Genomic DNA, 26,850 nt, shown 5'->3' on the forward strand with positions numbered 1-26,850 from the left:
CAGTGCTGCAAAGCACCCCACACGCATGTGTGCATGTACACTAGATTCCTGCCAATTAGCAACGTATCACTCACGGACAGTATGCGATTTCATGGTCTCAGGCCTTCAACTAAACTCGGGCATTGCATTTAATTGTGGGTTTTCTGGAAATGGCCATGGCTTCACGAGAGGATTGTACTCACTCAGATTTTCTAGAAGATGTTTGCAGTCATCGGTAGCAACATCATGCAGTGTTCGATCGCATTTATCTTTCTTCTCAGCCTCCAGTCCCCCATGACTACACAAGACTTCTAGGCAGCTCTGGAAATATAATAGTACATTACTCAAAGGTTCCAAGGAATTAACTTGAGCTAAAATTAAGTATTTGATGAACCATTTACTGCCTGAGGCAAACAGTCCTCAATTGAGCTTTAAGAATCTATATTTCAACCCTGAAAATGTGTACATTCATATGTTGGAAAAAATATCTATTAAGAAAATTGGCTTTTTGTCAGGGAACATTTTGTCCAGGGATCATTTTGCCCTTACACATCTTTTCCAAAAAAATATGAATATGTAGCTATATAGTACATAAATTTTGAAATTTGGATTGGTGGAACAGAAAGGCATGTTAAGCTCTCCTAATAGGTATACTAAGATTAAAACAAACTAATCCAATCCATTCACAATACAATTTACACATTGCAGTTTCCCCAATCAGGGCCCTCTAGATCTATTGAAGTACAACCTCTATAATCCATAGCCATCTAACAATTAACCAAGTAGGGTGTGGATGATGGGGGTTGTAGTCTGACATATCTGGAAGGCATCAGGTTGGAAGATGCTGCAGTAATGTCTTTGATCCGAGTTCTAGTCTCCATTCGGCCATGAAACTCACACCATGCCTTTGGGTCTGACACTCATTCTTAGCATAACCTACCTCACAGGGTTGTTGTTGTGAGGGAAAAAATGAGTAAAGCAGGCCTTAAGTATCTTGCAAGGGGAAAGGGAGTGACATATAAATGCAGTATATAATAACAGATGCTTCTTGGCATTTACTCGAGAGGAGAAACTGAGTAGGCTCCACAACCATGTATTTCCTTGCCAAGAGTCCTAGTGCCCTTAACTGAACTACGTATTTAATAAAGATGGGTTGATAGTCATAAACCTTATCTTGAACTATTAACATAAATTGAAATCAAAACAGCCCTACTAGCAGTTCTCGTTTGTTCCCTCTCCCTCTCCCTCTCCCTCTCTCACACACACACACACTTTTCCCCACTGGCCACACAGATGACAGGTGTCTCATAGACCACACTGGTGGAACAGCCACTTCGTCTTGATACTGCGTCATAGCAAACCATCTATTTATATACAGTAAAGGTTAAATTAAACCTTCTTCAAATCACACATTTTCTTTTTTAAGCCACTGTGCATGGGCTGTGTGTGGAATTTTAGGACAAAAACAGGTGGAAAATCTTATATTCCCTCCTTCCCAGAATACTGTTATTCTGATCCAAATAGGAGGATTATTTACTTTAAGGAAAATAATCCAATCACACAGAGCTACGAGTGAATTGAAAAATGTTTAATTTGGCCCCAAGTTTGGTGGTAACACTGACCTTAAAGCCTTTTGATGCTGCTATATGGGCTGCAGTCCAGCCATCTTTGTCAGAGTGATTGATGAGATCTGCAGAAACAGTGCACTTTGCTTTATGGCTAAAGCTGTCATTTTCACACTCCAGGTCAAAGATGCATGAATTAGCATTTGTTTCATTCAGATCATTTCCACCTTCTGGCTTTCCATAGTACATGAGAAATCGTAGGCAGTCCACATTATCAGCATCTACAGCAGCGTGAAATGGTGTCCAGCCATCCTAAAGCAAGGAAAATTAAAAGGCTGAAAACAAACTGGCTGTTTGCTAACTATCTGTCTGTTGCCTGGCCGTAAATGTTTTGACAGAGAATGTTTTGTCTGTTGTTTCCGCAGATAACTCTGTGTGTACTGGTATATAATGAAAAACGGGGCAGAGAGTCCTTTCCTTGAACAATACTGGTGAAAGTTACTGTTTTTTTTGGGGGGGGGGGTCCATGAATGGAGGTCAAAATGAGGAGAATCAAGCCCACTGTAATGGATGATTTTAGATTTATGGAACTATACCATAAAAACAGGCTGCTATAGAAGGCTGACATGACCATTACCAGATCCTTGTCAGATGTCTGAGTTCTTTATTAGCAATTCTGTATAGCTTTCAGTAAGCACACTCCTTCTCTTGGGCTCTCTACAGTGTTAAGTCTTTCCTACATTAGCATAACAAAGTGAGCACAGCTGCTCTGGAAAAGCATTTCTAATCCTTAGCTTTCCTTTGATGAATTCATTTTAAACAGCCAACATCTGAACTTGTATCTTTCCTCCATTACTACTTTTTCCCCAAGTTATCATTACATTCAAACTGACTGTGCAGTGATTTTTTTCATTTTTCACCGAATCAACAAATTACAAGCATGTGCCTAACTTTCCAGCATTCCTTATTTTGTGAAGAAAAGAAAAGGCAGCCAACTTCTGCATAGCTTAACCATCTATGCTCTTTCCCAGCACTCACCTAGGTCTGTCATCATTTTGCTAATGCATTTTTTCCCTGTTAGGAAGCCAGTTCTAAGTACAGGAGAAATCAGAAGAATTACACTCATACTTGTTTCAAAATCCTTTTTACAAGCCAGTTCCTTGTGGCTTTATGGATCTTGGTCTCGAATAGAAGGAAACAGGAATTGTTTGCCACTCCATTTGACAGAACTTTAATTGAACTGAACCAAAAGACATCACAGCAGGGTTGACCCAAGATATTTTGCTGCCTATACTCAAGCAAGGAAGAGTCCACCCTCCACAACCTAAGGTATATAGTACCCAAGGCCAACATAGAAAATCCCACAACTGTCTCTTCATTTCCCTGCCAGAAATATATAACAGTAATTAATTAAGGGATCAATCTTATAAGCCCTAGACCCTGGGAGGTGGGATGGGGTGCAGGGGCATCAGCACAGGATAGTTCAGATTCCCAGCTTCAAGGTGGGAGAGTGGGAGTGCTCCAGTCTCCTCCCCTGCCCATCTCACTCACCCCTGTCTATTGGCAGGATTGGTTGTGGAAGACTTTCAGGGCACCTGGTCATGAATTCCTGTCTCTGTGGAAATCCTGCAGTCTGGTAATACATTAAGCAAACTGGCATTACCTCACCGGGGAATTATCATAAAGCAGAATAAGGATCTCAGAGTAAGGAGAGGGGGGAAAAAGTCAGCAGGTTGGCAGAAAAGTCTGGGTGAGAATTGAAATTGATAGCATGGTTGCTATCAAATCTGTTGCATCTATTTCAGTCAGATGTTTTGAAGAGCCTTTGCTCTGGGTCTCTGTTTTTAAGCAGCAGGTTTTGAAGTCCTGTGGTTTAATACTCATTGATCAAAATAATAAACTATGACCCTTAGTTAATTTATGGTTGTAAACCATCCATAAATAGGGGGGCGATTACAGAAATAAAATTAACAACAACAAATTACATTGTTACCTGGGGTATTTGATTAATATATGGCATGGACCAAACTTCCAGTGCATTCCTATGAATGTCTATTTTGAAGTAAGTCACATTGTCCCAGTGTACATTTCCAGATAAGTCTGTGCGGGATCGGGAATTCACCTGCTAGCCTTTATCTGCTTACTTGGAAATAATTCTAACTGAAATTAACTTTACTTCTGAGTAAATATGTAGAGGAATTTTGTCTTATATTTTGTCACACAACATTTTTTTTAACAAAGACTCTGCTATGTTTTCAGTCCTAGGTTTTATCCCTGATTTGTACAACAAAGCATCTCTAAGGTATACCCAGAACTGCAATTTGCCAGTTACATGAGAAAGATCTGTTCTTGTAGTGCACTTATCAAGCACCTCATAGGTTGCAGTACATGGCTGGTGTGCTGGCAACAGCTTGGAGCCACGTGTTACAAAGATCTGACCTACCATTTCCAAAACAATCACATCTATCTTGTTAAAGAAAGGCATGACACATTACAAACATAATTCTGGATGACGTCTTTCACAGATGGAAGGTGCTGGGTGTACAACATGGAGGAGTTCAGTCTTGTGCCACTGAATCAGAAGTTCCTGACTCCTCCAACAAGTACCTGCTCTACTTCTGATCCATTTTCTGTGTTTTCTTATTTTCTGCTATAAGGCTGACCATAGCAAATGGCTGCCACATCCTTAAGAGGAATCCGCCACCACCACATTGTCCAATACAAGAAAAAGATTGCTACAACAGAACAACAATCCATTGTCCAATTCACTCACTACTGGGGGACATAATGAAGATAAGAAGCCTTGGGCCAAATGTGGTATCTCCCCCCTGAATGTAATACACACACTGTTAATTGAATGTTACAGAGGTATCATTTTAATAGTACAGTGTGTATGCTTGCTGTTTAATTTTGTTTCAAACAATGTTCTTGGGAATTTATCACATGTTCCTCAGCAGGAGATGGGTGATGGCAGACTAAGTCCCTAATTCCCCAATTCCACTAAGCCACAGCCCATCACACAGGGTGGTATGGGGTACATTGTAAGGCATGGATGGTGAACCATTTCAGCCGAGGGCTGAATTCTATTTCAGAGACGTTCTCAAAGAAGAAACCGAAGAAAGAAACCAGGGTCAAAATGCTCCTAGTCCCTGCATATGTTAGCTTTAAGCTCTTATTGCCAGTAAATAAGCCCCGGGAGAGGTATTTTAACTTTTTAGAATGGGGAAAAACACACCAAATTGGGAAATTACCAAATAATTACTAGTTGGAGGAAACAGGCTGGGGCCAGGACAAGGGAGCATTGCCAGCTGGGAAAGGCAGGGCTGAGACCTGGCTGGGTGGTTCTACATCCTTGCAGTACGGGGAGCACTTCTTCTGCATGGAGACCTAACAGGAACTGAAAATGTGTCCTGAATGGAAGGTGGGAATGCTTTGCTGCAGGATTTGTGGCAGTTGTAAAGCTAAGGCTCAAGCTGTCAGACTTATGTGAAAGAAAGGCCTTACTGTAAAAAGACTGAAAACCACTACTCTATAATATTCATGCACTGAGATCATTGCTATAAAAACACATGAATCAGTCCCTGCGAGGAAAAGAAAGTTGATATATGGACTTAGGAAACATCAGAGTGGAGAAGATTTTTTTTTTCAAATTAGGGAAATTTATTTCTTTTTTATTACTCAGCCTTTAATGTTTTTTCCACAATATTTTAATATATCGCTAAGTCTTCAAAACAGCACACTTACTACACTGGCCAACCTGGTTGCTCCAGAGCTGAGGGCCCCCCAGATGCTTGCTGTAAGCCCTATCAGCCCTAGCAAGCACAGCCAGTGATGAGGAAGCTTAGAAGTTGTGACTGTCCAGAGGTTTTGACCTACAAGTTGCCCACCCACCCCTGAACTAAAGGAAGTATGCAAAAGCACAGGCCTGTAGCAGGGCACAGGACTACTTGGTCTAGCATCCTCTTCCTCATAGATGGCTATGGGTTGCATCTGGCCCTGAATGTCACATTTACCCATCATGGAAAGTAGCCATAACACTGCACTCCTGTTGGTGTAAAGCAAGGACAGCCAAACTGGTGCCCTCCAGATGTTTTGGACTACAGTCCCCATAAACCCCAGCCAGTATGCCCAATGGCCAAAGATAACTGAAATCCCAGTCCAATCATCTTGAAGGTACCAGCCTGTCTACCCATCCCTGGTCAAAGGGAGTGGAGGGCATCCTATTTTCATTCAGGGGCTGGAATCTGGATTACCTCCCTGCACAGAGGATCTGATGCAGCTGGGAGGGCAAGTGGCATGTGTGAAGCTTGCTTGGGGTTTGCAGGACTCAGTCCTGCAAGCCCTGGCCAGGCAGAGAAACTCTTGTGCTCTTTCCAGTCTCTGAATGGGAGAGTGTGCACTTTACGGAAGAATCCCCATGGCATTGCTGATCCCAACAAGGAAGTTCAGGGCGCAAACTCTCTGGAAAGGCCACCTGCCCAATCTCGCTGTTTGGGAAAGGGCTCAGAGGTCTCTCACTTAGAAGAGTCCCTCAGAGCAAGAGGCCAAGCTTCCAGACAGCCTCCCCAGAGAGTCTGCCTGATATCTTGCTCTGGAAGAGCCCCCGAACGAGAAATGGGGCAGCTGGAGAGCTACATAGGCCAGAACACCATGCTCGCAGGGGTCCTTCCTCAAAGGAAGGCATTGTACCCATGAAGAACTGGCACTCTCCATGGCCACCTCACGATGTCTCTTCAAGGGAGGATTCCTGAGTGGCTCTCTGCAGCACCTGGCCACACGACCTCTTGTCCAGGGGAGGACAACGAGCAACAGCAGGTGGGCAGCCTGAGCAGCAGTGTTCTCCTGCCTCAGCAGCACAGCACCTGGTGCGCTGCTGCTGTAGCCAGTGAGATAAAAATGTCCATTTGTTCATAGGTGACTTAAATGCCCATTTGTTTTCAAAGGTTATAATGCTAGTACTTGTGAAACAAAGCATCTGGGTCATTTCTCATTCTATGGATGGACTTATTTTAACTGCTTCCTTTTATGGCTGTGAACATTGCAGAGCTTCAGCTGTTGGGTGCTACAGAAATGTATTAAATGAAATAAATATTAATTTTGTTCTGAGGTTCTTGGGAAAATGAGAAGACTCTTCCTTATTTGCTTTAGCCAGATTTGCTTTATATCCCTTGGAAAGCAGCCCCATGTAGGGTCCCTAGGAGGGCATTCCAGACACCACAGGATGGTGTGGAATTCCCCCTTAGAGACCACAGACACTAGTACGGCCTTGGAATGGGAAATCGGAATTGGGGTTTCCCCTGTTCTTCCACCCCCTGCGGCTGCCACTGAAAGCACTATGGTGGCTCTCTCATCCAAGGATGCAAACAGGACATGCAGGAAAGGAGCCTCCCTACTCCTGCCCCCAGGAATCACTGGACACCGCCCCCCTAAAGCAGAAGCGGGCACGGAGGGGCAAAAAGCACTTTCACTGCTCTGCTGGAAGTTTGTCAGAAGAGCACAGGATTCTTGGAACACGGCCTGGATACTCAAAGGATTGTTCTGCTAGTCTGCTCATTTGCTTCAAGAACACAGCAAACAGTCTGAAGGATCCTCATCTTTGCAGGGTGGCTAATGATTTCTTTAGGAAGGAGTAAAACAATTTTCTCATAAGCAAACTGTCCAAAGCTTTGCATCCGAGACAAGAAATGTCTCTACCAAAGTCAACAGTATAAAGATTGAGAGGCTGCAGGAGCAGGCTGTGAGTAAAGACACTTCAAATTCTACGTCTGTAAGGAAGGATGACAGAAAAGATAATTATTTCAAAAATCTTAGGGGAAAATAAATAATTGAATGTCATTGAAGGCACTTTACAGTGACATACAGCCATGTAAAAGTGAAATCTTTAATTAATTCCAAAGAATTGTATGCAGTACAGCAGTTAAGGTTATTAATAAATGCCTCAGCAGAAGCCATTTTGAAGCACACCAGTCAAGCAATTAAGGTTTTTAATATATGTCTCAACCAAAGCCATTATGAAGTGGCTCACTTCTGTTTTCTTGAAATGTTGACTTTGAGAAATGGGCTTTCAAACTTACACAGGTTTCTGCACTTCTGTCTGCTCCAGCTTCCAGCAAGAGTTTGACACATTCATTATTTCCATTTCCACAGGCCAAGTAAAGAGGTGTCTCTCCCCTTTCAGCAGCATGATTAACGTCAGCGTGATACATGATTAATATTTCTGCACATCTAGGGGTGGAAAAATTGGGCAACATGTTAGAAGAACACCTGACCTGGAAAAGACCTGACTTTTAAAATGCCACTCAGCTACAACACCTTCTTCAAGCATACTTAGATTACAGCAAGAAATGTACTGGCTTAAAAGCCTTACAGTTAGTAACCCACACGGGATCTAAAATGGAGGTAGGAATACTGAAAATAGGGGGACTCTCATCCAAGTATGTGGAGAGAGACAATAGCTAATGAAGATTGCAGGCTGTATAATATACAAGAAAGAAACACTGAGAAAATTTACTAGAATTCAGAAACTGTTTTTGTTTTATTACTCTTCTTGCTTATTAACACAGCAGTCACAAGGACAGGAACACAATCTATTCCCAGAGCAGCAGATATAAAAAACTCAAACTCCAGATAGTATAATGAGAACTGCATATCAAAGGGACCCCATCAGGAGATAGGCCTGAGAGGCAGTGGGCATGGCGTATTCCTGGGTGGGAAGCCACGTGGGTTGGGAATGTAATGTCTACGTGGCAACTTCCTGCATAAACATGCTATCCAGAAGGGCTTGGTAGAATGCAAACAACTTTTGATTTAAGTATCTGTTGATTAAAACAAGTAAATCAAAATATATGCTACAGGGTTTTTTAAAGCATGTCCCCCTGTCACTAGCATAGAATAAAAATTAATTCTCACTCCAAATTGAGGCTATCAGAGCTATATCCTAAGCATGAGGAAGGTCCACCCACTACATTCTCCCAGTGGAAATTCCATCCACACCAGCCTTTGGCTGGGACAAATCTCTTATTATTTGGTTCCTGACCCTGTCCTAGCCACAAATGAGGTATGGGCACAGAATTTCTAAGAAATGTCTTCGTTCCATAAGGATTTGCAGGGGATTCTGGTCCAGAATTTACAACTCAACTAGTTAGAATGGTTTTGTTATTTTTGCGCTGCATTTGAAGTACTCTTCCTTCTTGTAGTCAAGAGTATCCTCTAAACTAAACAGCGTCGTTGTAATATAATATACATGTTGGATGCATTTCCTGCTCTGTACCTCAGAACCAACTTCACAGTACTTGAATACACAGCATGTAGCTGAGGGTTAGGTTTGTTTGCTGTGGTTGTGGTGTATGTCTACGTGCCCTGATTGGGAGGGACCAATTAAACACTTTCCTACCCCTTTTCAAAGTTCCACACTCTAGGTCCTTTCCCGGGGTGTGGCAGTCACAATCCAAGTCAGGGCCATGCATATTTACAAAAGGGCTCAACTGGCCATTATGCTATTAGTATTAACATGCAGTTTGGCTTCCCAACTCCTTTTCTGATTGCTTTCAATAGTGGTTAAGGGCAAGCAGAAGGATTCTGAGTTTGAAGAAGAGGCATGGTCAGAAAAGGGAGAAGCAGAAGAGATATGGAATAAGACAGGTGAGATGAAAAAAGACTGAGGCAGGAAGAAGACAAAACATAATGGAGGCAAAACATAAGAGGCAGCAAATAACGGAGGGAATAGAAGCCCAAGAATATTCAAAGATAAGGAGGATGAAGCAGGAGCTTTGTGGATTGACAGGAAGTAGAGATGAGAGCAAAGGCTACAGAAATAATTAAAATGTACATACTGAGAGACTGTGTGCATGGGGGAGAATGAGGAATGCAAATTTGCAGCCATGAATCAACATGTTACCCTCCAAATGATGGGAGCTGAGATCAGTTCTGGATCTCCTCACAATTGTGAGCTGAACTCTGGGCCACAATCTAACAAAACACAGAGTGATTTGGCAGAAGTGACAATTTCTACTGAAGGGATGTCATCTCTAAGTGGAATAACAGGGTGCCTACAGGTCGGGAATTAGGTTGATTGACAGTCCCTCTGGGAAACCTGCACCACACCTGCCTGAAATATGCCTGCTTCTAGCCAATAATAACAGCATCTCAGTGATCTGAATGCCAGATTGTTGCTAGGAGAGCAACAATACCAACCACACCAATGCGTGGCAAGGAAAAAGATGTTAAGATATGAATCTATATGAATCCTAAATATGTGGATGGATGCTAAGCTATCTGACAAGTTATCAGTTCTATTTGCCTATGATATTTTTACAGAAAAGTGACACAGATCTTCACTAAACAAGGAATGTGAAGTACTCAGCAGATCAGAATGGCATTTCCTAAGTCACCTGCTCTCTCTCCCAACAATATAACTACATGCTCCATTCTATTATCCCATGTTTTTACAGCTCAGGACCTTCAGGATTGGAAGGCATATAAATAAGCAAACCAATTATCCCTGTTAGAGCTGAATTAGCACAAACAGGGCAAACAGACATGATTGTCAGCCTGTTTGTGTTCCCTCCCATGCTGTGATTTCCATTCATAGCAGAGCCACTTAAAAAATGTAACAGGGAAAGAAAAATGTAACACTGGTATGCCTAATACTCCATGGATATTTTGGCATTGTCTTACCAAGAGGTAGGGATAACACCACACCAATAGCCACATACATGCAAACACACTATAGCATTTGACACGGGAGCAAGTTTGAAGCTTGAAGTTTCATTCAAGCTCCCATGAATGAAAATAACTAGAATAAGAAATGGCATGCACCATTTTACTGGAATGATATTTTTGAATGTTATATGAATCTCCTTAAAATGCATATGGCTACAACTCTCCATTAATTTTCTTGGTCACAGGCCCTACTTAGTCCTACTTCATGCAATGGAATTGACCTCTAATGCATGCATGTGGTTAGGATAAAGCTGAAAGTTTTTATCTGTGTTTTATTTAGATGAAGACCTGGATACCCTAACCACTATGGTTTGGGGGAAAAGGCATTAAAAAGCAAAAAAGCAGACAGATTTCTGTCAAAGCACCATGAACATAATGAGGATCACAACATTATAGCTCTCTTATTTCTGAAGATAAGTTAAATAGCTTCTCACACTTGTATACCAGGACAGGATCAGGCAATGTTTACAAGTGCATTACATCAACATCATTACCTTGTACCACCACCACCAGCAGTATACTTAGTACCCTACTACTCAGAGCAGAACTGAATCAGTTTCTCAAAAGGGTTAGTCAGGATCCATGCACCATAAAAGTTGGCCGTGCTTTTAAGCAATTTCCCCAGGCACTGTGTTAAATGAAACATCCTCATTCTCTGACACACTATACGCCAACCGAGAAGGCTTTGTGTGAGCAGACCACTCCTGAAGGATCAAAGGCAAAAAATATCTATCCATGAATGCAGTCTCCCCATCAGCTGCCAGTTAAAGCATATGCTTTTCATTTAATCTTAATTTGTGTGCTTGGAGAAATGTCGGAGAAGGCTTTCAGTAAAAACTGGACCATAAATCAATTCAAAGCCTCAGCAGGGACATACATCTGAAGAAAGCAAGACACAAGAAGCCCAATTTACTTTCTTATTTCTGTCTTGTTTAAAAACCCTTCAAGACTAGAACTTAACATGCATAAACAAATGTACCTAATATCTGAAAGGGACCCTTGAACTCTGCTATCAAAACTGAAACAGTTTTAGTCATAGAAACACATGTGTATCGTAATTTCTAACAGAAAATCCAACAATAATAATTGATATTGCACTGAGAAATATACAAAGGAAGAGGCTGTTGACTGCATGTGCTTATTCTACAACTCAAAAAAGATTGGAGTGTGTATAAACAGTTTTTACATGGGGAGTTTTCACATGGGGAGCAATACATGATTGGCATGTGACTTACTTGTAATGTCCCTGAGCAACTGCTGAACATAAGGGTGTAAAGCCATTTTTATCAACAGGATCAACTTGTGCTTTGGAAGTCAGCAGCAATCTTACACAATCTGTAAGTTGGAAAGCACAAAGACTGATTGATATATGAGAACAGAAAACAAAACGGTCTGAAAACTGGACGCCTTATAAACTTATCAAATAAAAAATATACCCACTCAGCAGCTCATTTTTAAGTTTTTTAGCTGCAGTCCTGCTCTTGTGAAATTATTTAAGGGGACTTACCCTGTCCCTGAGATAAGTACACACAATGAGATGAAGAACCACTTGCAGCCCAAGGGCTGAATTTCATTCCACAGAAGCTCTTGTCTGCTGCATTTCAGTGGTGGGTGGGACTGAAGGCATATGGGGCAGGGCAAAAAATACCAGCCTAGGAGGTGCCTTTCAACCTTTTAGAAGGGCACCAAAGCTGGAGGCTGGGAGGCTACCAAATGATCAGTGGTCAGGTTAAGGGGGTTAGACCAGGGAAGGGGTCTCATAGACCTGGCTTGGAACCCAAGTGGGAAGGATGTTCAGTATGGTAAGGACCTCGGACAAACTGGTAAAGAAAAAGACTACCTAATTGCTGGTGGTTATTAGGTTCAGAGATACCATGCCTCTCATTCAGTGTGGTGCATGTGTTGTGTAGTAGCTAAGAGTGTGGAACTGGGACTCCGGCAATCAGGGTTCTAATTTCCATTTAGTCATGGAGCCAACTGAGTGACTTTGGCCAGTCACAGACTTTCGGCCCAACCTACCTCATGTTGTTGTTGTGGGGAGCAGAAGGAGGATTATGTAATCTGCCTTAAGTTCTTTGTAAGAAAAAGGGTGGGATATAAATCTAATAAATAAATACATTCACAGTCTATGAGAAGCAATTGCCTTCCAGTCTGGTTTCAAAATGGAGGAAACTGGCTGACCACTGTAGGAACAGGATGTTGGACCTGCTGTTCTTATCCAGCAATAATCTTCTTACATTCATATCATAATTACACTTTCAGCCACACGTCCCCATTTTTACACTTTCCCGCTGACCCACCAGATTGCTTTCTGCGCATTTGCTGTTCAAGGATCATAAAATATTCCTCAGGGAATTCTGTCACATGTGCCATTTGGGTAAGTCATGTGTAATGTGCACAAGGGGAGTGATCGATGATAGTAGTGTCTCTGCTCCAGAGTGTCTGGTGAGCAATATTTATTTATATATCACACAGAGCAGCATCCATTGGTGCCATTCTGCTAGCACAAGGCTTCTGTGTTTTTCTTTGTGCAATATCAGGCCAATACTTAATCCTCCTACACAAAATATTGTACTACGTGCTCCAAAAATCCTTGCACAAGCATTTGCACAAATGTTATAACTTCACCAGAGTAGGTGCTGCTTGCATTATTTCTGCCAGTTCCTCTGCAACCATTAGCACAGTAGTGGCAACTCTTGCAAGTTCCCCTGTAAATTAATGCTGAATTTAACTCTTAGTCCATCCAGTACACAATATTTTCTGCAGTGGGCTAAATTAAACTAGAGAAATGGAATTGGACCAAGATCATCAGCCATCCATGAATGGAAGAGTGCTGCTTATAGAAGGTGTTTGTGGTTGATTTTGGTGGAAATCCCTTCAGCATGTGACAGTCACTCCCTTTGGCACAGTTCTCCAGCCTTCTACGTAGGATTTTCTGTGAAGCGAAACATTCTTGTCCCCTTGAACTGATGCAGAACACTTAATGCCTAAAAATGACTCCCCAGGCTGCAAGATCTGGCTGTACAGGATCTGCACTGGTTCGTATGCCAGAAAAGGTTTCTCCTGCCCTTCTGAGAAGGAGCACAGAGCAGCAGTTCAGGCTCACAACAACCCCTGTTAAGCAGAAATATAGTCAAGCAGATGCACAGTATGACTCGCCTGAGGCGACTCAGTCAAAGTAATGTCTGACCAGGGAGTTGAGCCTGGATTTCATGGAAACCACCCACTCCTCACTGGCAGAAATAATATACTGGATTCATTACTACTACAGTTCATTATTTGGAGAACAAATCCAGCTTGCTGTCATAACAGCCCACTGACAATCCAGGCATTTTCTAACATATTGCGTGCTCATCAAAGCTTTTGTTATTTGTTGGGTAGAAGCAATGACAGCTACTGCATTTCAGACCACACTATACCAGGAGTTATTCAGCTCCTATCATGCTTTGTACAGGCAAGTGCTATACATGCATAAGGTATGACCAAGATTATTTGAGCAAACAATCTTTCATTTGTTTGAAATTTCTCAGTACTACTTTGATGGTAACTAACAACCTATTGCTTTCTTTTCAACCTTCCAGAATTCAAGGTCACGGTAAGTATTGCATTAGCAACAGTCCAGTCTTATTCCCATGTACCTGGGGTAAGCCCTATTGAAGGACCTATTTCTGAGTAGAAACATACAGTATTAATTACATGAATATAATCACCAGGATAAATTTCTCACCCATCCCATCCATAACTACAAAAGAATGAGGGTAATAAAGTAGCACCTCTGATGACCCCTTACCTGTATGTCCATTCATAGCAGCAGAATACAAGGCAGAATAGCCATCTTCACAGGCATCATTAATGTCCAGACCTTCTTCATTAAGCAGCATTGACAATAAAGTGACATTTCCCTGGGCAGCAGCTTGGTGAAGAAGGGTGGGCCTGCCACCCAGGGGGACAGGACCACCACTCATTAATAAAGGGGTTAGGGAGGGAGACCAGCCTGTGAGTTAAAAGCAACATCCGTTAGAGAGAACACACAAGAAGTTACAGCTGCACACTTTGCAAGCCATTAAATATCGTTCCACAGAAGATTCAGACTCCCTGTCATTTCAGCACCTATAAACATTTAGCATAACTCTGGTATGTTTTTTAAAATTTGCATCCAAAGACAGTTAAAGTCACACACAATCAAGAAAAGTTATTTCACTGTTTACTAAAGCTAAACAGATACTTAATATTGCAGATAAACATAAGGAAACATTTAAGAAACTTTCTACCCAGTTGCCAAGGTCCAGATTTTTCAAAAATCCTCTCCCCCCATCTTTGTTATTAAATTGAACAACTAGCTCAAAGTTATTCTAGCATTAATGTAAAATTAGAATTAATAATGGATTGTGATTATTTTTAAACATATGATTATGTCCCTTTTTAAAATGTGCAAACAGAATGTTTTATTAACATTCTCTCCATTAAGCACTAAAAATACAATAGACAATTTTAGTTGAAAGTGCATTTAAAACTCAGACAAGTGACTAGAGGCCCTGTGATCAATGCCTTCTAGTTCCTTAGCTGGCTTACACCCTGCACAATCATTTTAACTTGGCAATGCTGCAATTTTTGTTTTTACAGGAAGAACACTGATTAGTGAATTACAGCAAAATTACTGGCAGAAGCTTCTACATCATACAGTAAGAAAGGCAACTGGCAGAGCAGAACTTTAGAGAATCAGAGGAGTTATCTTGGTTAGACATTCCAGGTATCAGATGTTAGCAGCTTTGGAGGAGAGTTTATTAAGGGCATGAAGTTTGCTGTATAGAGTGCGGAAGACTTTGTGAACTCTTCCTTGATCCAAATGCTACAAAAGAAATAGAAAAGAGGATTGAATATAGAGAAGCTTGTTAAGTGCAATTTGCCCATTGAAAAAGAGAAATCCTAAACGGATTTGCACTCCTTATTCAGCTTATAATAACTGTTCATGCTATGAATTAGAATGGCCATGAATTTAGTACCTAAAGCACTGAACATGGTACTATTTGTAATTTATCATTTCTATCGCCTTTTTGGAGTGTGCACACGTCTATAAAAGCTGCCGTGCCTATAATCAACTGACATCCGTCTTGTTGTTATGTGCCGTCAAGTTGCCTCCAACTTAACCTATGTATGAAAACTTTCCAAAATGCCCAATCCATGACAGCCTTGGTTCAGCTCCTTTAAATTCAATGTGGAGTCTTCCTTTCTGGAGTCAATTCGTTTTACATCAATGTGACAGGATTTCATTAAAGGTGGCATGCTCGTGGCATATTTAAGGCTGAGAGCAGTGTCTCCAAGGGCCAACAGAAAGGGACTGGGAAACTGAAAACGGACAACAAGGATCATTAAATGGAGAGGATGATGTGGCAGAGGCAGGATGGCGAAAAGAACAGGAGGAGCAGAAAGGATAAAAGGAGGACAGATAATCGAAAGTAAAGTAACAGGAAGGGCAGCCTTTTTCTTCTTGATGGTATTTACCCCTTTGGCAATACCAATTTTCTGCCGTTTGACCAACACAGCTTTGCCATGAAATAGTTCATGGTAACCTAGGGGTTCTTCAAGAGAAGGTGGAGTGGATAACACAGAAAAAATATGGAGAATATTCTTATACTGTAGGCAAGGGGCTTGGAAAAAAATTCAGAGAAACTTTCCGGGGCCACATTTCAGTGGTGGGTAAGGGAGAAGACCAAAAGCAGCAGGGCCAAAAGCAAAAAGGTGTTGGGCCAAAAATACCAGCATAATTTAGCTTAAAGCTCTTACTACTGTCAGTAACTAAAGCTGAATAGAGGCATTTTCAAGGAAGGGGATGGGGATGAAGAAAAGCTGGGAAACCACCAAATAACTGGTGGCCAAGGGAAAATGGGTGGACAAAGGAAGGAAGGGCTGATTTGGAACCTCTGTCAGGCTGGATTTGATACCTTAAGAGATCTGAAGTTTGGACTATCTTATGATGATGCATCTAGCAGGTAGAGGATACAAAGCTGAGATTTCCATAGTAGCCCAGGATGGTTGCCTAGATGTAAGCAGCACCTATGGCCAACCACAGTAAGTCCTTCACAGAGGGCCATCTCGGATTCAATTCCAGTATGTTATGCATTAAAATGTATAATGAATCAATTTCATACTAGGCTCAATATCTCTTCTGCGTTCATGCAGAAAGTTTTGAATGTTCACAAGAGAAGAGAAAATGAAAAAAGGAAAGGGACATAAAAATCAGTTTCAATTCCACATGACTTCTTCTTATCTAAAGAACTATAAACCAATGTAAGAATTTAGAAGCATCATATAAAAAAGTTCAAACAATTTGAAAACATTATAATGCCTAATGGAAAAGATGGATGAAGCAGAAGGATAAACAAACAGATGAAATATATATCTATATGAAAGTAGCCTTTATATTTTAACTCAGGTTGCTTACACAATAGACTCTTTTAACTCTTCTAAGGCATTTCTTTTCCTCAGAGAGCTGGAATGAGAATTAAAATGGCATTCTATCCATGAGTTTAACCATGGAGTTCAACCACACATTATCCAGCAATGCTTTCCCTATGGCCAAGACCCTCTAATAATGTTTACTCAAAAGTAAACCCCATTTGACAATGGATTCCAGTAACGTTAAGTTTTCTCCTTGCAGGTTCAGCCACGTTACTGTTTCTTAATGAGCATGGGTGCATGATTAGTGAAGAATAACCTCCTAATTGTACTTTGAATAGCCTCTCTTATTTGCTCAGGTGATGGATTCTGTTATTTTGTGTGTGTGGTAGGGCGGAAGAATTACCGATTTATGTCTATTTTTTACTTTTCATTTTAAATAGTGAAATAGTGTGTAGTCACTCTCTAAATATGAAAAAAAAGAAAGAAAAATCAGAGGATGGTTGCTTGACGGCTGGGAACAGAACTTACATTGTGGCAAATAACAGAAACTACTTGAAGGGCATTAATGCCCATCCATGCTAATCCAGAAACAATTAAAATGGCTCAAAATGTGAGCAGAAGCATTTCATTAAAGGCACAGGAGTCTTTAAAGACTCGATAGTGTTTTGCCTGTCCAGACTAGCCAGGTTTATGCTGCAAAGACATTCTATTATGCCAACTTCAAATCACACCAAATCAGATAAGAGGACTAACCGGAATGCTGTGAACGGACAATGGCATCACCTGGATGCTCCTTAAAAAGTGAACCAACAAGGGAAGAGGAATTACAGAGACAATTACTGAAGTGGGACGGGGGCTGTTTTCTATATGGCCATTGTCTTAGGCCACCAGCGAGACCCAGCAGCAACTCGGAGAACGTATGGCAGGAGGGTGGATAGATCACAGCTTGCTGTTACAGTCTGTCTCAAAGCTTATTAGGGAGCAGTGTACTGAAGCACAGCTACATCATGGCTAAATGGGGTCTTTAGCTCTGAAGTCTTATTTCCCCACAATTCTTAACAGTTTTTTCTTTGGGTGTCAGGTTGAGCCAGGGTGGCAGGCAGAGGAGAATTGAGGAAAAGATGAACTTCCAGTAAGAAGTACTTCATTTAGCACTTGTTTTGGAATATTAGTAATCAAATGATGGGATACCATTTGTAATTTTTGTTCAGATGTGTGTTGGGAGGGAAAGTTGGGAAGACTTTGGCAATGGTTGAAAGCATAAGCAAAGCCAGTCGGAGGCTAAGAGAACAATTCTGTGTGTGTTTAGATGAAGAAATAAGCAAAAAAATGCCTTCAGTTCCCAGAATGCTGGAAATTGTAGTCCTTCTTTCCTGTCTAAACAGACATAGGAGTGTGCCTTAAAGCTGTTGATAATATCATTTTGGATTCAAATTATTGCAAGACATTTTCCCCCAGTAATACAGACATTAGATAAAGTGGGTTTACCATGCATTATGATAGATCTGGGTATTATTAATATCACATTCACTTTCCTAGCAGACCTGAATGTTCTCTTCTTTAGGAAGCACTTTACAAATTAACAGGGTCCTAGGCTGGAAAGCAATTACATATAAGAGCTCCAAAATGCACATGTAGGTTACTACATGCGATAATCACACATGCACACAGATATCCTTGCATGTAAGAGTCTTGGGGAAAGGAGATCCATGTAGAGATTTAGCATGTAAAGCAGCCCCCACATGGAGAAGAAAGCCTTCCAAAACAACACATAACAAACCCGAAGTGATAATAGTTGCATTGCATATTTAATATGCAAATTCCAGTGTTTAAATGTAATGCCAGATCTGCACCAATTTCAAAGTTTTCTCAAGGAAGCAGCACAGAGTTGTATTCACTGAGGAAATTGCATAATAAAATGAGGAAACATGAGAAAGCTTTGCGGTTACATATGCAAAAGTTAGCAAATATGAAGCATCTGGGATAGCGCATTGGGCATGCAGTGATGAAGGATGGAAGGAACAGGGTGGGTGGTGGGGGAAACAGCTTCTGGCATCAGCTTCAGATTGTGGAGATGGTTAATTTCAGAGTCCATTACCAACCTCTCCTGCACCCCATTCACATTACAAGCAAACCACATACAAAAGGTAAATCATATCTGAATGAACGAAATAAAACCACATGTTGATTGAAAAGTGGCATTTAAAACAAAAACAAAAACAGCAAAGTTAAGAAGAAAAAGAAATGGACAATCCCAAGGGCATGGGAAATTCAGTCATTCTGGCCATTAAAAACCCATGCTTCTGTTCCTCTGGACTATAAACCCAATGGATAATCATTGGCCTTAAGAAGTTGAGTTATGGAGGCTAATTACTGGTGTCTTCTAAGCAATTTCCTGAAAAAGGAAAGCTCACTGGTAATGGGGTATTCAGGTCATGTGTTACTGATCAAAGTGTAAAGAGGCACCAATGGTCTGCGCTGCTTTTTTCTTCCTCATTCACTTTTAGGAAACAAATGAGTTTGGTAAATGGGAGGAAGCCAGGCAGACAACTGGGTCCATATTACCACTGGTAATGCCCCTGTCCGATCCATGTACATTTTCAATGATACCCCTCTGGCGGGAAATGCTGAACCCAGCTGAACATGTCACCATCCAGTCACACCTGACTGGTAGCATCCCTCAGCTCCTGCAGGCTGCCCCTGTTGTCTCGGCTTGGACTACCTTGCTTCATTTCCTGAGCAAGCTGCACTGCATTCAGACAGCAACTGCTGTGTTGCTTGGATGTCCATACGTTGGTCAGCTCCTGCTGATGCCATTCGGTGGGGTGAGGATTGAATCCAGCAATCCTCACCCATGCTCCAGCTGGGACTCCCAACATTTGGCATAACCATAGGATTGACTGCAGTGTGCTCACATGGTAAACTCCATGGCTAAGAAGGGAACTGCCCTGAATGCAGCTGCGACTTGAAGCTGGCTGTCCTGTATGACACTGGCATGTCAAAGCCTTTCCAGTTCTAAACACATTCAGGAACAATTCCATTTTCATTGCTTGGCTTTGGTCAGGCATGCCTGTGACTGTGCTGAATTTCTGGGTTAACCAGGATAATGTGCATACATGGGTTCCATAGGACTACCGTGATGCTGGTCCCCTGGTGGCACTTTTGGAAGCCAAGAAGGCTCATAAGAGTCCTTACCTGTTCTAATGCTGTCCTATCGCATAATCACGTATATTTGTGCCTCTAGTTCATGCAGGGGCCACAGAACTAAATGCTCAAGCTTTGGAAGCAAAAAATTTCTGGTTTAATCCAGAGTCTAAAGGACTAGGTACTATGAGATGTGGAAGAAATCTTCCTGAAACTCTGGAAAGCAGCTGCCAGTCAGAAAAGACCAAGGGTCTCCCGCATTTTGGGGCCTTTGGGCACATTTGGGATTTTTTAAAAAGTGTCTTTGGTGCCATCATGAATTGCCTACTGTAGGGTGGTGAGGTGTAGACCAATCACAAAACTTCTTCTTCTCTCTCTTTCCCTCTACAAACTTGATTGTGCACCACAGGTATGTGAGAAACTTGCTCCGGCATCACTGGTTCTTTCCCCTCTTTTCTGCCCTCAATCTCTTTCTTTCACTGGGGCTCCATTTCCTTCTCGTATCAATCCGTCTCCTCCTCCCAGGCTCTTCTTCTCTCTCCTTAGTCTTTTTTCTTCCCTGTCCTTTCCCCTTCTCATTCTGGATCCTCTTTCTTTTCCTGTCTCCATGCAACTGAATGGAGCAATTTATCTATTCATTTATCTTGGTGAAGGGTGGATGCAGGGACTTTTCCACTCCTCATATAAGCCTTGCTGCACAGGCTAAAAGCAGCTGTGGAGGGTTCAGGGGATGCACTTCAACCTTCCCTTCTAGCCATTTCTCAGTAAGGAGAACTTTTTTGTCTTGGCAAAAGTGAACTTACAGAGGGGGAACATAGGTCGGTGAGTGCCTCAGGCTGGCCTTACCAGGCACAGTGGCACCTGTATTGGGGACCCCCAGTCTAGATAATGCTGGATTAGGTAGACAAACAATCCAGCCTAGTCTAAGGAAGCTTCCTGTGTCCTGATGACTACCTCCATGTCTTGTGGTATGAGCAAAATGGCATCAGATGGTATGAAGGGCGTTCTGTGGAACTTATGCATGTGTGAAATGCTTCACAAAGGTTACTAGTATGCAATGCCTGGAAGCAAGCTATATCACTTGGATGCTGGCTGCCTACAGAAAAGTATTCTAGTGCTGTTGCCAGTTTACATAAGCTAAAGCGACGTGTCTCCTAGGATGATGACAATAAAGGGGAAGAATAATTTAAAACAGCCTTTCCCAATTTGGTTTACTCCAGCTGTTTTTGATTTCAGCTTTTTTTAACTTGGCTTTTAAAATTGTTGTTACAGTTCCTATGTGTATTATGGTTTCTAAAATAGTTTTAAATGTTTACTATGTTTTTACTTATGTGATATTTTTCAGAATTGCCTTGGTTGGCTTCAGAAAGGTGGTATAGACATACAATAAAGAAATAAAGACTATACCAACTCATGTCAACTCCAGTGCATGTGGTCAATACTCACAAACTCTGGGAGTTTTAATCTAAAACTTCTGGAGGACACCATATTGGGGAAGGCTGGTCTAAAAGCAAATGTATTCCTTGGTGGATCCAATAGACCATCCCATAGGAAAGCCAGTGTGGCATGGTTGTTACAGTGCTGTATGCAGACTTGGAAAATCCGAGTTCTAATCTCCACTCAGTCATGAAGCTCACTGGGTGATTTTGGGTCAGTCACAGACTCTCAGCCTAGCTTACCTGAGGATAAAGTGGTGAGAAGAGCTTTGGGGGCCACCTTGACTTCCTTGCAAGAGGAAGAAAGGTGGGATATAAATGCCATGTAATAATAGTACTAATGGAAGTTCCTCATTTTCTTTTTACTTCCATTACAATAATTAGTCTTTTGTGAAATGACAATATACCTTCATAAGAAAGGTAATATGTTACTAGTTCAACAATGCTATCCCATGCAAATGGAAACCTATTTAATAAGTGAACCATTTTATTATTCATTGATAAAGAAGTTACCCTTTCCTATCAACATCAAAACAAAGCTAACTTAAACTTGCCTCATTTTTATCACAGAAAGTTGGGCCAAAAATGCCCAAATCAATCAATAAAGGACAACTGACTCTTTTGAAACATTGAAATAGCTAACACAAACAGAATCACAAGCAATTTGTCCGTGGCTTTCTAATAATCTCAGTCATTCTTTCCCATGGACTCTCTGCATAGCCATAATCTCAAAGGGGTTCTTGTGGACATATCTAGACCTCTGCAAGACTCAAATGCTGGTCAACAGCACAACAGCTGATGGAAAATTTGATTCTTAGTGCAAGGACAAGGAAGGTCCACCCGCATGGCTACTAGTATTAAGTTTGGGGTTGCATAATTTATTTAATGCATTGCCCAAAGCAGGGCTGAGCAGCTTGCAGTGGTCTAATATTTTGACCTACAACTCTCATTATCCCTGATTGGAGCTGTAGACGAAAGCATCTGGAGGTCTATGAGTTGACCACCCTTGACCCAAAGAGTACACATAAGCCAGACTGTAGCACATCCAATGCCAGTTGTCCTGGGTATCTCTCAGGAATGATTCAGGGAGCCACACACCATTTGGGCTAAACGTAAGCTGCTTGTCCTTTTCGTCCAACTGCCAAGCGTCACTCTTGAACTACACCCAACTGTGCAATGGTTCAGAAAAACAATTAAACCAGTGGAACAACAGGGAAATGCCTCTATATAAATAAAGCCAACCAAATGCCTTCAGTTGTAACTTTTTCTAAGCTACAAGAGATGAACTCTAGTCATACGGTTTCCCAAGAGAGGGCTTGGAGAAGCCACTCCTACCCTGTTCTCAGGAACTGAGTGAAAACGACCCCTAAGGACACCTAATACACAGGCAGTTCTGAAATAGCTCATTGAACTTGGCAAGGTAGTCAAAGATTCTAATGCCGCGATGAGTTTGTGGTTGCAGTCTCCTGTGCATGGCAACAAGGGCGAAACTGCAGACTACAGTTATGTCAGCTTTCTCCAGCTTGGTTGTTGGACTGTGACTTCAATTATGCGCAGGCATCGCTGCATGGTGTAGCTTCAGAAGACAATGGGCCTTCTCAGTGCCTGCTGCGCCCAGATCACAGCAGATGTAGCCCCATGAACCACTGACTGTTCCACAGGCTTTTCTTTCTTTTGCATGGCAGATAATTACTGAGCCTCCCTCTTTAGCTGATTTTTAAAATATTGTTGTTCTAATAAATGATAGCCTTGAAATGTTGAGTGACTCTTTTGCACTTGGAGGGTGGGAAGTATTAATTAATTAACAAATTATTCATACCCAAATACTCTCTTATCAGGCAAAGCATCTAATAAAGATGCAGTGTGGATGGAAGGGGGATGTTTAACCCTTTCTTTCCCAGAAATGTACTCTCTTCTACACTGAGAAATAAAACACCCCCTAGGAGTAGTGGAAAGAGGTGAGTAAGGAGAATTGAGAAGGCATTAACAGGGAAGGAATGGGTTAAATAGTCTCTTTTCTGTCCTTCTGTTCTGAAGCTGCTTTACCTAATCAAAGAAAGTCCTCAGTGTATATGTAGGGAATGAAATAATTGATTTAGACAAAACAAAGATTTCTTCCGATTTTAGGAGTATTTATCTTACAAAGAAAAATTCTTATTTTCTTTGGGAAAAAACCCCTAGCAACTAAATTATGGCCACATGCACAAAAAAACCCAGAATATATGAAACAGAATGGATTTCCCATACCCCTGAATCTTAGAAAGAATGGAGATGGAAAGTGAAAACAAAAGAAAGAGAAGAGGCAAAACAAATTTTGGGAAGAAGAAAGTAATGGGGAAAAACATGGTAAAGTAGTAACAGAAGAGACCAGTTTTAGAGGGACAGAGTTGAGGAGGATATCAACAATCCCTTTACCTGATGCTGTTACCAGTAGGCTGTCTGAGTCACATGGTCTACAGGATGAAGCACTAAGAGGGTTTATGGAGGAGCTACAGGCAATGGTGGTGGGAATGACAAAGGAACTTTCTGAACATGCAGGTTGGCTCAGTCCAGGGGATTGGGAAGGCCAGGCACCCACCTGAGATGTGGCCATGGCTGGTATGGCACAGCCTGCAGATGCCACAGATATATCTATTGTTGGCTTTGGTGGCAGCTGAGGTGAGGACTTAGAAATAATCTCCTCATTTATTACCCTGATTCCTTGATGTGAACTGGAAGGAGGAGAAACTAGGGTTTTGCCCTCAGTTTTGGCACCTACATTATGGGAGCGACCACTATCCATAATTACTTTAAGCTGTGGGTGCGGCGGAGAAGGCGTTTGTGAAAGGCCTGGCTTTTTGGGAGGAATGGGTGGAGGGTTCCCTCGGTCAATCCTCGACACACTGGGAGTCTTTAAACCCATTCTACCGACTGGGGGAGGATAAGTGCCAACGTCTATTGAATGTGATATTCCCGGCCGTCCAGGGGCAGCGCCCTGAGGACTTGTAAATCTTGAAAGGACCTGGGTGACAGTATTCCGAGCTAGTTGCTTGGCAACTAGGTTGTCTCGACTTGTGGGTGACACATCTCTTGATGGAGGGCTTTGGGTAGTGTTTCCATTTTGGTCTTGGTCATTAGCGTTGGTCTGAAACCTAAATCTAGCTGCCTGGACACGTGGATTCAGACCTTGATGTCCAGTGGTGCTGGTCGAAGCTTGCAGGTAGTTCTGAGGTGCCATATTGGGTGCAATGTTATTTGGAAAAGGGGAAGGTAGACTTGTTAGGTCGGGTGATGTACTTGGTCCATTCTCCTCAATTCTGTTTTGGCTTTGAGTCAGAATGGAGGTTGTAGGGGAAAGGAGCAGGTCACTGCAGGAAGAATGTCTATCCATGACGGGTTTCACAAACGAAGCATTGGCACATACGTTCATCTTTGCGTGTCCAGGGAGCAAAGGGTTGATAGCTGAAGGCTTTATAGGTACAGTTAAAGGCAACTTCTTAATGCTTTCGGTTCCACCATCCACTAATGTCACATCTGTCTGACAGGCAAGTGTTCTCAGTGCTGGTCCCTCAGTCCCAACAGACACAGAAACAGAACTTCGATCTCTGATTCTCCTTGGGAGAGAAGGGTGCAACTTACTCTCATTTTCTTTCTTCAGCTGCTCAATCATTTTTTTCATCCTCTCCCTCTCTTCCTTGAGATCGCCGGTTTGTGCTTCTTCTCTGCCAAGCCTGGCATGCAGTTGTTCCCTTTCTGTGTCAAACTCAGAAAGCTGTTTTTCCATCTGGGCCTCCATCTGGGTGCTCCTTTGTTTCTCGATGGCAAGAGATTGCTCCAATTCACTGGCTTTCTTCTTTTCCTCCTCAAATTTTGCCATGACGTCTTCCAACTTCTGAGCCTCTTCAACGATTCTGCTGGACAACTGTTTACATTCTTTCACTAGCATCAATACAACATGTTTATTCTTGCCACGCTCCTCCTCAAGACGAGCACATAGCTTCTTATGTTCCATTTCGAGGGCTTGCAACTGCGATTTCTCCATTTCCAACTACAAACAAATGCAGAACAATACTCTTATTATCATAGGGTTTGGAGTATTTTGTGGTTTTTTTTCTCAAGCAATAAATCAGTGGTCTCTTGTATTATTGAAAATATTCGGTGTAGTTTGGGAAAATACCTACAGACATCAATGGGACCTAAATGAGACAACTTCTGTGTAGTTTATAGAGTTAAGCAAAAGTGTTTGCACAACTCTTTCCTTTAATACGATGTATATGTGACCAACCCAATTCTTACAATGACAGCAGCATTTTTTTTTATTTGCAGGATGGGGGCATTATTACAGCTGGAATCAGGGTGCTTTCTTATGGCTTATATTAACACAAAACCTCACATTTGCAACAGCTTCACATACTTCTGAGGTGACCACCTGAGGAACAGTGCAAGGGTGAATCTTCCCATTAGTAAATCAGGGTTAGGGATCAGAACCTCTCAGATGCATCTTTTCACAATTTCAGAGCACGTATTAACAGTTGCTACAGGGATGGGACCTGAAATGACTTCCTCGTGGAATATTTAGAAACGTTTCCTTGGCCAAACTTGGCAATCATTCCTGAAGTCTTCACACTTCTCATTATTGCTGTAGAGAGTGAGAAGAGTCATAATGTGATGACAAATACCATGGCACTACATTAAAGGCCAAATGAGACATGACTTTAAATGTATGTCTAGCAGCTACACAGGGTGGTCACTTATGAATCGCATAAGAAGACAAAATTCATCACCCCAGAAGGATGAAAAAGGACAGTGATCTGCATAAAATGTGCACATGCTCCTTTATATGTATAAGTCAAAATTTAGAAATTATCAGGATTTCAGTAGAAATAAACATCAGCTTGCCATAATGAGGATGACTGTGGCTAGGTGACCAGTATAGGTCTTAGGCTTTTATCTTTCACCTAGAACTGGACACAACAGATAAAGGATGCCTTTACATACAATACCCCTAGAAAAACAGAAGACTGTCCTACTATCTACTTTGGCCCCAAGTGTTTCTACATGTTGCATTCCAAGAAGAATGTTCCTAAAGAAGTAATCTCTGTAATGTTTGACTATCATCAACTTCAGTGATAGCAAGTACTGTGAATAGTAGTTTCAAGTCCCTACAATTACCGATATTGGCCACAGGGGGCAGTTCTTGGGCTTCCAAATTCACTTTGCTAGCAATTCAATTGCTAGCAACTCAATGAGTGAAATGCATTGCCCAAGTAACCTGTCATAGGTGCTCAAAGACATCATTGCTGGCAGTCCAAAGCCTTCCGTGGGTCTTCACTTACTAGGGTATAATCAACATGAAGAGACAGGCAAAGATACCTGACTGAAAAGGACAGCTTTCTCTATTCATGGAGGAGCCAGAACACAAATTTTCTGGAGAGCCAGAGCATGGATCTTCCACAGATACAGGAAGTTTTCCTCTTCAGATCATCACTCTCCATGAGCAAGAGGGGGCAACAGTTGAAGGTGTGGCACTCGGATGCTTTGTCTCCGCACACATTGATTATACACAGGAAGAGAGCACCTGAACAGGGCTTCGGCCCACCATGTTCCACACCTTCTTCCCAAGGGAT

At 41.9% G+C, this 26,850-nt stretch overlaps 1 protein-coding gene across 6 annotated transcripts in view; it reads right to left on the reverse strand.

Moving 5' to 3' along the window:
- Nucleotides 1–26,850, reverse strand: part of CTTNBP2 (cortactin binding protein 2) — a 98,299-nt gene that overhangs the window by 33,786 nt on the left and 37,663 nt on the right. For 4 of the 6 annotated variants that reach the window (XR_006413984.1, XR_006413985.1, XM_044423087.1 and 1 more), the window contains exons 4-9: nucleotides 23,660–25,271; nucleotides 14,056–14,259; nucleotides 11,501–11,600; nucleotides 7,619–7,769; nucleotides 1,602–1,856; nucleotides 183–300 (exon numbers count right to left, since the gene is read on the reverse strand). Coding sequence is in view for 4 of the 6 variants with exons in the window: in XM_044423087.1 (XP_044279022.1) it covers nucleotides 183–300; nucleotides 1,602–1,856; nucleotides 7,619–7,769; nucleotides 11,501–11,600; nucleotides 14,056–14,259; nucleotides 23,660–25,271 (2,440 nt within the window). In the remaining 2 variants the exon portion in view is untranslated. Of the gene's footprint in view, nucleotides 1–182; nucleotides 301–1,601; nucleotides 1,857–7,618; nucleotides 7,770–11,500; nucleotides 11,601–14,055; nucleotides 14,260–23,659; nucleotides 25,272–26,850 lie in introns of those variants that run through there. The other 2 variants (XM_044423090.1, XM_044423091.1) reach the window with 2 other exon arrangements.

The sequence above is a fragment of the Varanus komodoensis genome, unplaced genomic scaffold, assembly GCF_004798865.1.
Source record: "Varanus komodoensis strain SLA01 unplaced genomic scaffold, ASM479886v1 scaffold13_1, whole genome shotgun sequence".
Lineage (NCBI taxonomy): Eukaryota > Metazoa > Chordata > Lepidosauria > Squamata > Varanidae > Varanus > Varanus komodoensis.